The sequence below is a fragment of the Prionailurus bengalensis genome, chromosome C1, assembly GCF_016509475.1.
Source record: "Prionailurus bengalensis isolate Pbe53 chromosome C1, Fcat_Pben_1.1_paternal_pri, whole genome shotgun sequence".
Classification (NCBI taxonomy): domain Eukaryota; kingdom Metazoa; phylum Chordata; class Mammalia; order Carnivora; family Felidae; genus Prionailurus; species Prionailurus bengalensis.
The window spans coordinates 143,290,026-143,306,122 of NC_057345.1; the positions used below are offsets into that span (position 1 = coordinate 143,290,026).

A 16,097-nucleotide genomic window follows, 5' to 3' on the forward strand; every position below is an offset into this window, starting at 1 on the left:
GACAGAAAAACAGAGGTCCTGAGAAATATTACTTCAGTAGTCATTCCTCTATTAATGTATGGTGTCCCAGAAATTCATTGTTTAGTCGGTTATTTGAATCTTGGTACATATATATTTTTTTAATGTTTATTTATTTTTGAGAGAGACAGAGCATGAGCAAGGGAGGGGCACAGGGAGAGGGAGACACAGAATCTGAAGCAGACTCCAGGCTCTGAGCTGTCAATACAGACCCCAATGTGGGACTCAAACCCACGAACCATTAGATCATAACCTGAGACGAAGTCGGCCACCTAACTGACTGAGCCACCCAGGCACCCCTGAAATGTGTACACATTTTTTTTACTAAGAAACAATGTTACAGGGCTCCTGGGTACCTTGTGTAGTTAAGCATCTGACTCAGGGTTTGTGAGCTCATGCCCCACATCAGGTGAGCTTGAGTCCTGCTTCTCTCCCTCTCTCTGCCCCTCATGGGATTCTCTCTCCCCCTCTCTCTCTGCCCTCGCTCAGAGAGGGAAGAGAGGGAGGAAGAAAAGGAAGGAAGGAAGGAAGAAAAGGAAGAAAGGAAGGATGGAAGGAAGGAAGGAAGGAAGGAAGGAAGGAAGGAAGGAAGGGAGGAAAGGAAGGAAGGGAGGAAAGGAAGGAAGGAAGGAAGGAAGGAAGGAAGGAAGGAAGAAAAGGAAGGAAGGAAGAAAAGGAAGGAAGGAAGGGAGGGAGGAAGGAAGGAAGGAAGGGAGGAAGGAAGGAAGGGAGGAAGGAAGGAAGGGAGAAAAGGAAGGAAGGGAGGAAGGAAGGAAGGGAGGAAGGAAGGGAGGAAGGAAGGAAGAAAAGTAAGGGAGGGAGGGAGGGAGGGAGGGAGGGAGGGAGGGAGGGAGGGAGGGAGGAGGATGTTACAACAGAAAGACTCCCAGATTAGCCCACAAAGCTATACTTAGGATAGCTGGTGGTAAAGTAGCACAACAATTCAGACACACCTAAAGTCACTGGACTGTACACTGAAAAGCGGTGAAGATGCCAAGTCTCATGTTATATGTATTCCACAATTGTAAAACATTCCAATTTAATCCATGACATGGTTAAAACATGAGGTAAGAAGAAAAAGGAGGAGCAGGAGAAGGAAGAAATTCTGATTATTTGCCGGGGTTCACATGAAAGTCCTTCCTCGAGTAAACATCTGACTGTTTTACAGCACCCATTTTCCTCTCCATCTACCACGAGCTCCCAAAACTCCCTTAGGGAACTGGTGTTCCCCATTCTCAGCCATGATGGGGCGACCCCAATCTCATCCCTAGGAGTGGCCAACTACTGACGTCGGGCAGTCTCCTGACAGCAGCTTCTTCTGATAGGATGATAGGAAAGGCTACCTGCTCCTCCGAACAGGGCGGTGGGTTAATGGGAGATCCTGAACCACCGTGGCTATTGCCACCACCGTGACAGGGGTTAACCCGAGGTCCAAGGCAGCACACAGAAGGGAGCGCAGAAGAGTATGCAGTGTTGAAGAACTGCACAGGGAAGGAGCAGAAGCCCTGATGAAGTCGTGAACTTCTAGAACAAACCATGCATGAAGCCGGTCAGACCTATCCCTGGACTTTTTACTTGCATGAGCCAATAAGTCTCTGTTTTGCCTTAGCCAATTTGTGCTGAGTTCCTGTTTACTTGCAACTGACAGAGTTCCAGAACAAAGCTTAAAATGGACCAAGTTGGATCCTCATTCACTTCCCTCTCTCCCACCGGTCACTGTCCTTCTCCTCAGGCACCCAGAGCCTCCTTCTAGCCAAAGGTCTCCATTCTGATACCCCACCCAGGCATGCACTAACTCTCAAAGTAGTCAGCCTCCAGTACCATCTTCCCTTTCCTCTTCCTTCTTCTACTCACCTCCCCAATACAAATTCATAAAACAAAAATAAAGAAAACTACATAAATTAATTATGAGTATGTTGTAGCAGAGGCTAAAAAGAGATTCGGGGGCGCCTGGGCAGCTCAGTCGGTTGGGCATCTGACTTTGGCTCAGGTCACGATCTCATGGTTTGTGAGTTCAAGCCCCACATCAGGCTCTGTGCTCACAGCTCAGAGCCTGGAGCCTGCTTTGGATTCTGTGCCTCTCTCTCTCTCTCTCTCTCTCTCTCTCTGCCCCCCCCCCCCATTCATGTTCTGTCTGTCTGTCTGTGTGTGTGTCTCTCTCTCTCCTTCAAAAATAAATAAACATTAAAAAGGAGGGGAGGGGAGCCTGGGTGGCTCAGTCTGTTAAGCGTCCAACTTTGGCTCAGGTCATGATCTCACAGTTCGTGAGTTCAAACCCCACATCGGGCTCTGTGCTGGCAGCTCAGAACCTGAAGCCTGCTTGAGATTCTGTGACTCCCTCTCTCTCTGTCCCTCCCCCACTCACACTCTGTCTCTCAAAAAATAAATAAATGTTAAGAAAAAATTTTTAAGGGATTCAAAGCTTGTATCCACATCAATTTGTACAGATCAACATGCATGGGAGTTGGCTTACAGGAGCAAGTCCTGTGTACATTCCCGGGGCAGAGGCAGAATAGTGCCTGTTCCCCAGTGTGACCCTACAGAGAGATGCAGGCCAAAAGTACAGAAGCTGGCTTTACAAGGGAATCTTTGACATGCAGGGCACAGGGAGTGCCCAGGGGACAGAGTGTGATCCAGAGTTGAGGACGTCTGGAACACAGCTTGTCCGGGGAGGCTGAAGGGCATGGTGCTATTTGTTACCTTCTAGGTTTTGCCTGAGAAGCAGCATCTTAGTTGGCAGAAAGCAGTGTTCTCAAAGACTAAGGCAGAGCAACTGCAGCACAAGAAGCCTTCCTCAAAGGCTGTGGCAGCAGACATCAACGAGGGACAGAGTTGTGAGCACCCCCTCGACCCCCAGAAAAAATGGACAAGATAGTAGGAGGCAGGTGTTAAGGTCCTGTGTCTACCTATAGGTAGGAAAGGTGAACAAGTGAAATGCGGATTATTAATGGTGATGTCCTACAACTTCTCCTGCTCCTCCATCCTCTTTCCCACAAGATTCGTAAGTGACAGTGTCCACGGAGACCCGCAGACTGGTGGGGTATGGGGACACCCAGGTTACACAAGGAGAAGAGTCAAAACAGAATGCCAGCGAACGCCACAGAAGGAGATCTGGAGCCATACTACAGAGTTTTATGGGGGAGAAGGTTCTAGAGGGGTTTGACCGATGCTAAAATCATCACCAGGTGGAAATGATGAGACCTTCCTCAAGGAGAAGGAATGGCATGGCTGAGTGGGTGGAGGCGAGACAGCAGGGGCTGAGTCCAAGTTCGGGTGCGTGTGCTTATAGCAGGGGCAGAGGGGACAAGTTTGGATGGGAAGGGAAGGGGAGGCGACTGTGAGAAAGGACAAACAGACTCAGGGAGACTGGGGTCTTTCTTGGGGACCGTGTCTGCTTTGTTGTGGCGGGTCTTTTAAGGATGGTAAACAGGAAGTCAAACTACAGTACTGTGTGAATGACTAGAGCCGCCTGACTCCTGGGAACAAGCATATTTTTCAAATAGGCTGCTCGTTAACCCAAATCATCTTGAAGGTGCTTGGACGTCAGTGAGTGGAGGAAGAAGAAAAGCATTCGGGCATGTAAAAACAGGTATTCCAGGGCAACACCACCACCGGCACAGGCCCCCTGTCACAGCCCTAGTTTCCCAAGCCCACCCGGGCCCGTGGGGTTCCAGGGCACTTCCGCTTCTGGATGGCTGCTTCTTGGGTTTTCTCAACCAGGAGCCACAGCTGCGTGAAGCACTTAGAAGTCTGTTTTCTGCTGCTGCCTGTGCTTTTAACAAGGCCACAGACGTGGTGGGAGGCCTCTCCAGGTGGATGTTTTTAGCGTATTTATAAGTTGGATATATTTAGGTTTGCCTGCTTACACTTTTTAAACAACCCGCACATCCACTAAAAAAAAATAACACTGGTAAATACACTTAATGCCACTGAACTATACATTTAAGATTGGCTAAAATGGTAAAATTTCCTGTTATGTATATTTTACCACAATAAAAAAAAATAAACCTAATTTTTTAAACCCCAATGTCCTTTTTTTTTTTTTTTACAACCAGTACTTTTTACTCTTCTTATGTAGAAACAGTAAACAAAATACTTGGAATACGAAATTTGCATTTTATTCGGTTAGTGTAAAAATAGCAATAGTAATAAGAACGCCCCTACAAGGTACAATTACTCTTAGAATGTGTTTTTGACCTCATTTTTAAAAAGATATTATTTGGTTTAAAAAAATAAAGTAAAAAAGATATTATTTGGTTTAATTTTCATTTTACAGGATCAAAAGCAATATTTATATTATATTAAAGTAAGTGAATGGGGGGGGGGGCTGGGTGGCTCAGTCGGTTACACATCCAACTTCAGTTCAGGTCATGGTCTCACAGCTTGTGGGTTTGAGCCCCGCGTCGGGCTCTCTGCTGGCAGTTTGGAGCCTGGAGCCTGCTTCAGATTCTGTGTCTCCCTCTCTCTCTGCCCCTCCCCCGCTCATGTTTTTTTTTTTTCTCTCTGTCTCTTTCAAGAATAAACATTAAAAAAATTTTTTTTAATGAAGTAAATGAATATGACAACCAATACCAAATGAAAAACTGAGCCTTCCCTACCAGAAGGTCTCCCTATAGCACAGAGACCAAAAGAACAAAAAAAAATCCCCCAAACTAAATCACCCCTCAAGCTTTCTGAAATTAGCAGAGAATATTTGCAGCTGACCTATTTCTCTCCCACACGACTGTGTTGATAATTGACTTTTGTCCCCCAGGGAAGTGCTCAAATATAATTGAGCAGCACCTGCCACATAAAGAGTACAGTTTTATGTACCCAATAAGTCCCATAAATATTGTACTTAGCTTGGGACTTGAGCACTCTGCTTTCTCCTTAATTGTATCTCCCAAGGAATAAACATTATAATTACCAGAGTGGAGTTATTACAAACACCTAGATAAAATTTTGAAAGTATTTTGGATTGTAAGTATTCAAGACATTTCTATTATGAAAAATTATTGAAAATGATGGCAATAACTACTTACATTACTCACTTTTTTAATCCCAGTGATCTCATCCTATTATATAAATCCCCTTCGATAGATGACCGTAACTCAGTTTTGTTCAATCCTGATGACAAGGAGGCCAGGGTCAGGGACTTGATTTCCACGCAGGTCAAATAGTTTTGCCCCCGACAAAATTCAGCTCTATGACCTGAGACTGTAGCTCCACAATAAATATAAGTATAATTATGATTATCCCCATTCAACACCATGACTTGAAAAGCTCTCTGGAGCATACGCTTAAGGAAAGGCAAGTCCCTTAACACAAGTGAGCCAACATCTGCACATTTAGACCAGGGGTTACAACTAGAAAACCTCAGGCTGGTGTAGAGAATATGTTAATGAAAAAAAAAACAAAAAACACTGAAGCCACTCACAAAAGATCACATTTTCTTATATGATTCCAGTTATATGAAATGTCCAGTAGAGGTAAATCTATCGACATAGAGAGTAACAGATCAATAGTTGCCTAGGGGTGGGGAGGAGCATGGAAAATGACTGATAATGGGTACAAGATTTCTTTTGGGGGTGATGACCATGTTCTAAAATTAGATTATGTTGATAACAAAAGACAGCCTCTGAATTCCTGTAAGAATGACTTCCCCCTCTCTGTTCCACACATACACACTAAGAGGCCAGGTGAGAAAGTCATGCCTTCAGAGTGTTCTAGCAACGGTGATTGTTTTACCCACCTGTTGATTTGGAAACATTACCAGCATCTGAGTTGTCGACATCAGCACGCGGCCATTCGAGAGGAAAGTAGAGGGTATGACACATTCACCTACGTAAGCTACTATGAATTTCCATTACTGCTGGTCTTTCCAGTACTAAAAAAGACACTGCAAACAAATTTTTCCTAAGGAGTTTAAAAATACTATTATACTATTTGGACACAGTGAACACTACACAAATTCACCATTTCTAGTGATTTTGACAACCCAGAAAAATGCAGATTCTTTCCAAGTTCATGTTTACAAAATCTTTCCTCTCCAAACGAAGGCTGATGGTCCAGCTATTAGACTGCAGCCCTCGAGAAAGATGCCCGCACCAGCAAAGAACATAAAATGAGAAATAACACAGGCCCTGCTGGTCATCCAAATGATTACAGTGATAGGATCAGACACATTCATTAGTTGTCACGTAAGCTGTACAGCCCCGAACTAATTAATGCTTTCGGTGCATAAAGTACAAGTGCTGAACGCCCCCTTCAGAGTCAAGTAATCGCCTCTGCTCTGTGTATGTGGTAATAAGAAAGGACACGTTCAAGAAAATAAGAAAGTTTGCAGATGGGCACATTTACTCTAGTTCATACGACAACGATGTTCAAGGAATTTCAAAGCCAGTTCTATATTCAAGCCAGGTGTTGATAAAGTATCAGCCTTCTATATTTCTTTTTTTTTTTTAATGTTTGTTTATTTACTTGGTGGGGGAGGGGAAGAGAGAGACGGAGAGACAGAATCCGCACTGTCCCTGCAGAGCCTGATGGGGGGCTCGATCTAATGAACCGTGAGATCATGACCTGAGCTGAAATCAAGAGTCAAATGCTTAACCGACTAAGCCCCCCAGGTGTCCAAGCCTTATCTATTTCTGAAAGCAGGTTGCCATAGCACACAGCTTGTCATTATTGTTACCTGAAAGCCACAAAACTATTCCCTTAAAATGGAATAATTTCGCCTTTTCCTTAATCTCAGCTTACGTCTCTAGTCCTATCCCCACTTCCTGCCCCGTTTACATGGTTAAATCCACATACAATTCCTGATGTGTTGCTCTGTAGTCAGGTTCACAACTTACTCTTCGAGAAGGCAGAGTGTCGTATTCTACCTCAACGTTTTCTTGGTTCACAAAGTACACGAGCAGGTAACTCTGTGAAGCAGGGCAATACCAGCTGCTCAGATCAGAACGTGTTTTTATAGGGGTTCTTTGTGCATAACAACCTAGCTCTTCTTGAGATTTCTCCATTGGCTGTATTCTAACCTGGAGAGGTATTATAAAGACAGTGTGTAATTGGGACGGTTGGTTAAGGAAGTGCTCTGCACGGTCCCACAGAGGAAATGTTGGTGCAACACCCTGGATGCAAAGGGAGTGAAAAGCGTCCAGGTGCTCTGCATCTCTGTCAGGCACACCGTGAGGAAAGACAAACTCAGAGGATCTGTGTTTCCGAGGCCTGTAATTCACTCGGCGCACACACTCCTGCTGGGAAGGAAGCTCCAGCAAAGGTGTGAGCGACGGAGAACATGGCACTGTTCTAGGAAATACTCTGCTCCAAGACGTTGCCTTAAAAACAGCACGCAGCGGCAAACACTGAAAGAAGAATGGGGCCTGCACGCCCGCCCCTCTGAGCACACGCCTTCTGATACTTCCTAGGGTCTTCAGGGAATCTGAGTGAAATGCAAGCCTGCTCGCCCTGGTTAGTAGTCTGCACTGCAGAAATGAGACCAAGAAATGGCCAAACTAGGACGTAGGTGAGGAGACTGGATAATGCTACAACGTCAGCCAGAAAAGGTGGGTCAGAACTAGGGTGGCTGCATCCAGGAACACCACTGGGTTGGTAGACTCCCCAGAAGTAGGGGGACTGATTTCTACAACCAGCCACCCACACGGTTTGACTAAACCACATTCTCTTTAGTCCACCCTTGCTTTGGCCCTCGATGAAACAGAAGTCTCTGCTCCTTAGCACCTACAGACGACACTGCCTGTGGCACCGGTGGAGTAAGTAAGGGAGGGGGGAGTCACGGTAAAACCGAGGTTATTTTCAACTTAAGTGTCTGCACAGCATCCTACAACTTTCTAGAAAGATTAAAATTTCAATCAAAATTTATCTAAGGTTCAATAAAATCTTACCATCCTAAAGTGAAGGATAAATAGTTCTTTATTCCACAAAAGTGAAATTTAGGGAACTCTGTGAGCCAAGAACAGGGACTTAGAGAAATGTACAAGTGACTGGTTAATAGGTGAGTTGCCCAGTAATTGGATTTCTCAGTAAGGAGCTTCGTAAATCCCATTCCATTCCTTCAAGCCCAAGAGCAAGAACAAAGAAAGGACAGTTTGCCCAAGAGGCAGAGCTCTTTCTTGGTCTACCAGGTCTCAATTTGGGAAGATGCATTCCAGATGAAATTCGCACAGGAAATAGGTGTGAACTTTTCCCTCAGGTTCATCTCAACTGTACTATCCCATTTAGCCAGGAAGTTCTACTCCCAGAGCAAAAGGAAACTTCCAACTTTGCTAATGAGACGGATTCATCATTGTCTTCCATGCAGCTAAAATATACCAATGGTTGTGCCGGTCCTGGCCAGTTTCCCTCAGGGTCATTCTCCCCTTCCCCTGTGCTGCTGGGCCAAGGTCTGCAGGCTGCTTCGAGGCTCCCAGGTCAGCGGGCTTCCCGCTGGGCTCAGTCAAGGGCAAATACTCCAGGAGAAGGGGGAGGCAGAGGGTCACTCCTCATTCTCTCCCCTCAAGTGGCTTCTTTAGCAGAAGCTACATCTCCTCTGTAGGTGTGTGTGTGTGTGTCTCTTTTAATTGAGGTATGATTGGCAAATAACATTATATTAATTTTAGGTATGCAACATAACAATATTTCTATATTTTGTGAAATGATCACAATTCTAGTTAACATCCATCATCATATATAGTTATACATTTTTTTCTTGTAATGAGAACTTTCAAGATCTACTCTCTAAGCAACTTGCAAATATGCAATACGATATTATTAATTATATGTACCATGCTGTACATTACATCCCCCATTACTTAGTTATTTCATAACTGAAAGTTTGTACCTTTTGACCCCTTCACCCATTTCACCTATACCCCCATCCCTGCCTCTGGCAACCATCAGTCTTATAAGCTCAGTTTTTGTTTTAGGTTTTTGGTTTGGGGAGGGTTTTTAGATTCCACATACAAGTGAGATCATACAGTATTTGTCTCATTTGACTTCTTTCACTTCGCATAATGCCTTTAAGGTCCATCCATATTATCACAAATAGCAAGATTTCATTCTTTCTTATGGCTGAGTAATATTCCATCGTATATATACATACCACAATTTCTTTATGCATTCATCCATCAATCAACACTTAGGTTGTTTCCATGCCTTGGCTATTATAAACACTGGCTGCAATGTATGTGGGGATGCATATATCTTTTCAAGTTCGTGTTTTCATTTTCTTTAGATAAATACCCAGAAGTGGGATTGCTAGGTCATATGGTGTTTATCCTATTTTTAATTTTTGGAGGAATCTCCATACTGTTTTCCACAGTGGCTGCACTAATTTACATTCCCACCAACAGGGCATAAAACTTCCCTTTTCTCTACGTCCTCACCTACATTGTTGCTTCTTGTGTTTCTGATTGTAGCCATCCTAACAAGTGTGAGGTATGTCCTCTGTCTCTTGCTCCTATAAAACAGTACCCCAGTGGCTACAGTATCTACCAGGTGATTCTGGCCCCTGTGTTCCAGTAACAGTTTCCTCTACTTGTCCTGCTAGCCTGGAGGTAACAGTGGCTTCCTGCTGTTGCTAACCTCCAGGGTTAGTTTCCAACCTCTCCCACTGCCTATTTAACCATGTCTCTACATTCAAGTTCCTCAGTTGCAAAATTGCAAGTAGTTTTATTTCCTAGTTAGCACTGGCTAATACAATGACTACTAATCAAACAAACCAACCACCATGAACCATGCAAACAAAAATTCCATCTCATGATAAAATTGGGGAAAAAACTACAGTCTTGAGATTCTCCAGTGGTTGCTTTGTTCCTCACAGTAACCATATAAGGTAAGAATATTTCTAGGATCTAAGAGGAATAAGCTCCATATGTCTTTTCATGTGTCCACATCTTTGTGTTTGTATGTCTATCCTGGTTATTCAGGGATGAAGTGTGTTGTGGTGGAAAAACTGGAGGATCTGAGTAAGATCCCCTGTCTCTGTTCTACAACTACTGATGTGACGTCAGTACAGCCTTTCTGTCCTTGAGTCTCTGTCTTATTTATCTGAAAATGAGGAACTGAAGTACTTTCCCTCTGCAATGTCTTCCTGTTCTAAAATTTTGTGATTCTAAGTTTATAGATAAATTTTGCATATATGCATGTCTCTAGGCATATGATTATTCTTAGAGCTATGCACAAAGCATATACCTTCTGTTGATGAATCTGCATTTTATTGGAGAAATGTGTCTCCAAATTATAACCCAAAGAAGTTTTTGTCAGCTTGTTTTATTATAGTATCAACTTAGTAACTAAATATGTTTTAAATCTCTAAATACAGTGTGGGCTTACTGAATTATTATCATGATCGTTTGTTTAGCATACCTAAAAAAAGCCAAGGTTCTTTGATCTAGAGTAGATGATTCCAAAGATGGCTGCGAGAATATCTTCCATTCTACATGCTCTTTTGTAAGGTGACCTTGTTGTACCCCATGGCAAGAGTCTATTTCTTCTTCCTTTGAAACTGAGCTAGCCCTTTGTTTTGATTTAAAGATTGTAACAGAAGGAATGTCATGTAGCTTTCAACAGCAGGTTTTACAAAATCTGCAGCTTCCTCCTTTGCTTCTTGGGATGCCCCTTCTTGGAACCCAGCCACCATGTTGTAAGGAAGTTCAAGCAATCATGCTGAGAGCCCAGGTGGAGGAAGACTGAGCCCCCTGCCAAAACCTCTAGTCGAGCTCTCAGCCAGCAGCCAGCACCAACTGCCAACCACACGTGTGAGGCTATTTTAGACCTTTCAGCCATGCCAGTGCCCAGATAACACCACACAGAACTAACTGGACAGCACACTGAAATTAAAAAAAAAAAATGTTGTTGCTTTAAGCCACTAAATTTGGGGAAGTTTTGTTAGGAGTCAATTTCTCCCCATCAAACAAAGAGTTTAATGTTAGAACACAACGCCACGCCTAAAATATATGAAGCTAGTCCTCATCCATCCGCTCCTTCATTCATCCAAATAAATACTTATTGAACATCTACTACGCTAAATGCTTAGGGTACAAAGACAATCAAGTGCACCAAATGCAGGTATGTCCCTGCCCCAGTGGTACTTATTATCTGGATGAGGGGACAGACATTAACAGAGAAATCTACTGAGACCTGGCAAAATGCACTCTGGAATGAGGTACGTGGTTAAGGAACTGACATCATCAAAGAGATTAGAAAAAGAAATGAAGACTAGAGGGTGCCTGGCTGGCTCAGTTGGTTGATCGTCCAACTCTTAATTGCGGCTCAGGTCATGACCCAAGGATCATGGCATTGGGCCCCACATCCAACGCCGCATTGAGCATGGAGCCTGTTTAAGATCCTCTCTCTGCCTCTGTCCCTCTCCCCCACTTGCACTCTCTCTCTCTCTCTCAAAATAAATCAATAAATAAATACGTACATACATAAATACATAAGTAAATATAAAAAGTAGTAAAAAAGAGGTGAAGACTAAACTTAGGTCTCAACAAAGATTAAAAATTAACTTGGCAGAACGGAGAACAAGAGCCCTCCACAGAGGGCTCAGCATGTACAAAGGGCCAATGGCAGAAGGGAAGGTGGTGTGTGCAAGACCTGTGCCCAAAGCTAGAAGATAATGGTTTAAGACAAGGCTGCAAACTAGTAGGGGCCAGGCCTTAGAAGACTTGCAGTACTGATAAGGGCAGCCTTAACAAGGAGAGGTCAACAGAATAATCACACTCTGACCAGATTTTCTCTTTGAACCCCAGAGGGGAGAAAACTGGGATAACCTCAGTGAGAGTAACCTGGAGTACTCCATCACAGCAACTCTATGTGCAGTGACACCCAGAGTATTACAATATTCAGTGCATATGGCCATCTTGCCCACACCTTAATTCCTTGCTACAGTTCACTATGTTGTGTGTATATATCTATGTCTCTGTAAGTAGATTATAAAATCCTTTGGGTACGGGGACTCTGTCTTTTCATTCCTCTTCCATAGCATCTAGCACAGTGCTGGGCACCGAGCAGATGTTTAATAAGTGCTTCCTAGAGGAGCCTGGGTGGCTCAATCAGTTTAGCGTCTGACTTTGACTCAGGTTCGTGAGTTTCAGCCCCACATTGGGCTCTGTGCTGACAGCTTATTTTTTTAAATAAGTGCTTCCTAAAATTTTAAAACATGAATAAAGAATCCACTCACAAATGGCCTGTCACAAGTGATCTCCTAGGAAAAAAATCTACGGACTCATTGGAAAGCCATTTCAATGATAGCAACAGTCTTAATGAAGTCATGCAATTCTTGAGTTCCTTGCTCAATGAAAAAGGAGAACAGTCCATCACATTTCCAAAGAATGTCTTTGTGTACACTTTGAAGACCACTACTGGGTTACCCCGAGCTCTCTTTATTCTTATCGTGGCAAAATACTTAATCTTCTCACCTTTCCTCAAAGAAACCATTTAGTTGTTTCCTGGATTCATTCCAAAATCTCCATCCCTCCTAGATTGTGGAGACCAGCAATCTAGTAGCCCACGAAACAAGGTCACAGATTCGAGAGAGACTTTGTGAGCAGTCGTCAGAGTGGAGGCAGGCTCACTTTCTCAGTTTGCTTGTTTTCAGCCCGACTCACATGTGTGCATGTGTATGCGTGCATGTACACACACAAACACTACAACTTTTTACCAGTTTGAAGAAGACTTTAACAATAATAATAAGTGGCGCCTGGGTGGCTCAGTCAGTTAAGCGTCTGACTTCGTTCAGGTCACTATCTTGCGGTTCGTGACTTCGAGCCCCACATTGGGCTCTGTGCACAGCTTGGAACCTGGAGCCTGCTTTGGATTCTGTGTGTCTCTCTCTCTGCCCCTCCCCTGCTTCCCGCTCTGTATCTCTCTCTCAAAAATAAATAAACATTAAAAAGTGTTTAAAAAAATAATAATAAAAAGAAAAAATAAAGATTAAACAATTTTACTAGGTGACAATAAAATAAACTGTTTTATTTTATTTGCCAACTGTCCTCTGTGCTTCACCATCAGCCCCATATGACCCATCTGATTCGACACATCATTTTTTTTTTTTTAGTGAACGCTTTCCCTCTCTAATTTTGTAAATAACAGGATACAAAAATGAGCAGCACTATTTTACTGGCATCCCCACTGTCTTCTTCATGTGCAAAGGCATCACACAGACTGTGAGATATCACCAAGAAATCCCATCACTTCAGTGTACCAAGAATTCAAAAACAATAAATCATTAGTCATTCTACAAATAAGAAGGCTCTAATAACATAAACAGCTACTGTGCTTTTTAAAAAAATACTTTGGCACTCAGGTGAAAACTCTTCAATTTTATTTCAAAAAACACAGTTAACTTCCATTTGCAGTAACTTTCCATCGCTTGTCAAAGAAATAAAATCCCTGTTATTTTTATTGTAGCCATTAGAGAAGGGTCCATTATGTCATTTTTAATCAAGATCATGTGTAGGATACTTACTCAACTGTAAGTGTTCACAAAAATTATGTATTATTTTTACACAGAAAAGAAAAAGATTGTATATATCATGCAATTACAACTAACTTCTATATTTAAATTAGACCATTTTATTAAATCAACAAATCCCAGTTTCAGAAAGATTAATGAAACATATTTGTCGTATACATTGCACCGGTTTAAATTACTCCCAAAATTATTAGCATGCAATACTTTTTACATTTTTAAGACAATACATAGCAACACACTTATCAAGAACTTATCCATGCATTGTCTCATTTATTGGAGTAAACTGAGGAAAGAATAAGGATATTAGAAAAAATATTGATTGTTTTGTTTGTGGTTGGAAGTCTAAAGCATTAGTGAAGTGACAGTTAAGATGAACTCAAAAGTTTTAGTCAAACAGCTCACAGAATACACTGCTGTATAATTAGTATTTCTAAGAATTTGCAACAATAAAACACCACCAAAAATAGGCACCTACAAAATAAACATCAACAAGATCTCAGTCACATAAGTGAAAAATTTTTTAAAGATGAAGAATGTCTTCGCTTTATCAAATGCACAAATGATCTACGCACTGCAAAGGGAATAGAATGCACTTTTAGAACGAATTCAGGATCCAAAATATATTTACTTGAAGAATGTAAATACTTGGTGCTCCCTGAATTAAAAACAGTAGTGGTAACAATCTGTTTGCAGAAAATGAGTACTGCATAATAAATATTATCTAAATATGCTTTCTAAACCCTTTAGGAGAAGTCTGAGTCCAATTTTGAATCTAAAGCCCATTTGTCCTAGATAATGTTTAAATTGATGATAATCACTAAGGAAACACACCCCAGCTGCCATCATTGGTTAAAAACATATTACACAATGCTCTCAGTGACCTAGAGGGAAAAGAACTTCCCAAGGTCACTCCAGCAGCCCACAGCAGAGCCTGGGATAAAAGCGTCTTGGGGCCACAACCAAAGTATTCCTAAGCCACCCTGAAAGCACACACCTCCAGAGTTTTTCCGCTCCAAAGAGAGATCAAGGTGACTCACTTTTTCAAGATCTCGCTAGCACCCCGCAGCTATGTAGAGATGGTTTCATTTACAGCACATGGGCAGTAGAAAATTAAGGACCAATCTCCTGTGTCAAGGTGAAAGAGACCTAAGCATTCAGTGTAATCGGCGATGTTTTAGCACACAGAACGCTCACTAGAACTACACAGACGGAAACAACTACGAAGAAAACAAACACGAAGTGTAGTACCACCCAGACCCTCGAACTGAGTGCCGACCTTTGCTTATTTCAATAGAACCAGGTCTGGGCAGTCTTTTTTCCCTAGCTAAGCGAACCAAAGCAGAGGTCCCAAGTGACACCAAACTTTCTGCTCAAAGCGTCTTTCATTTGACCAGAGCTGGCAGATCTCTCCCAAGACCCACACTAAGAAGAGTATTCGAAATACGACAAACAGCAGAGACCCCGACCTGTCAGCCAAATTAAACCGTGTGCGGGGCCCCTGGGGCTCTGGTTACTCAAAGTCAAGTACGCGACTTGAAGACGTTACCACACACGGAAAGTGCAACTAGAAATACTTTCAGTCTTAAATTCAACATCCCTGCCCTACACCGGGTCCCCAGCAACTCGCATTCGAACGCACAAACTTCGAGGGCGATGAGGAGCCGCCCGGCCGGGAAGACTTTGCGCGCAGGGGGATGCGGAAGCAGGACGCGGCGGGAGCGCCCGGCCCCGGCCGGAAAGGGGCGCAAAGAGACTCTACCCGCCGCTCGCACTCTGGGTGGCAGCGCTCGGCTCCCGGACCCCCGCGCCCCGCACCGGGCCTTCTCCCCAACCTGCCGCCGCGCGGTCTCCCCGCGCCCGCCTCCTACCTGTCTGAGGATGAAGCTGGTCGAAGTGGTGCTGCCATCGGATCTTTTCAACCTGCTCCTCCGGGTCGTGGTGCCTCGGGCCACCTGGACTCGACACACGGGGCCAGAGAGAAGCCGGTGAGGACCGCAGCGCGGAGCCGGACGACCACCCCGGGCCAGCGTCCGCCTCCGGACCAGCTCCCCAGGGTCTCCCAGAGCCCGTACCCCAGTCTCCTCGGCGGTCCCCAGATACAGCCTCCACCCCCACCCCCCCACCACGAGCCTCGACGGCTGCAACGATGCCCGAGGAGAGCAGCCCGCGAGCACCCACCACATCCATTAACAAAGACTCTCGGGGCGCGGGGTCCGGGTCCCCGGCATCGGCTGGGGAAGGCTGCGGGCTCCAGAGCGGGAGCGCTGAGACGGACGAGGTGAGGAGGAGGAGGAGGAGGAGGAGGAGGAGGAGGAGGAGGAGGAGGCAGAGGAGGAGCTGGAGGAGAGGGACGAGGAGGAGGGGTGGGAGCGCGCGGCGGCCGACTCTCAGGACTGGGGGCCCCGCGCTGCCCGCACGAAGGCGGGGCGCGCTCGGGCCGCCGGGACGGGAGGGGGGAGGAGGAGGGGGCGGTACCTGAGCGGTGGGGGAGTGCGGCCCGTCGGCCGGCCCGTTCTTGGCGTAGGAGGAGGACATGGTTCACAGCCGCATGGCGGGCCGGCGCGCGGCGGGCGGAGGGCGGGCAGGCCCCCGGAGGCCGGGGAGCGGGAGGAGAGGAGGGCGGCAG

At 44.6% G+C, this 16,097-nt stretch overlaps 1 protein-coding gene across 1 annotated transcript in view; it reads right to left on the minus strand.

Annotated features, from left to right (window-relative positions):
- CACNB4 (calcium voltage-gated channel auxiliary subunit beta 4) overlaps positions 1-16,097 on the minus strand; it is a 253,636-nt gene extending 237,539 nt beyond the window's left edge. The window contains exons 1-2 of the mRNA XM_043576711.1: positions 15,947-16,097; positions 15,340-15,423 (exon numbers count right to left, since the gene is read on the minus strand). Coding sequence (XP_043432646.1) covers positions 15,340-15,423; positions 15,947-16,006 — 144 coding nt within the window. The 5' untranslated portion in view covers positions 16,007-16,097. The remainder of the gene's footprint in view (positions 1-15,339; positions 15,424-15,946) is intronic.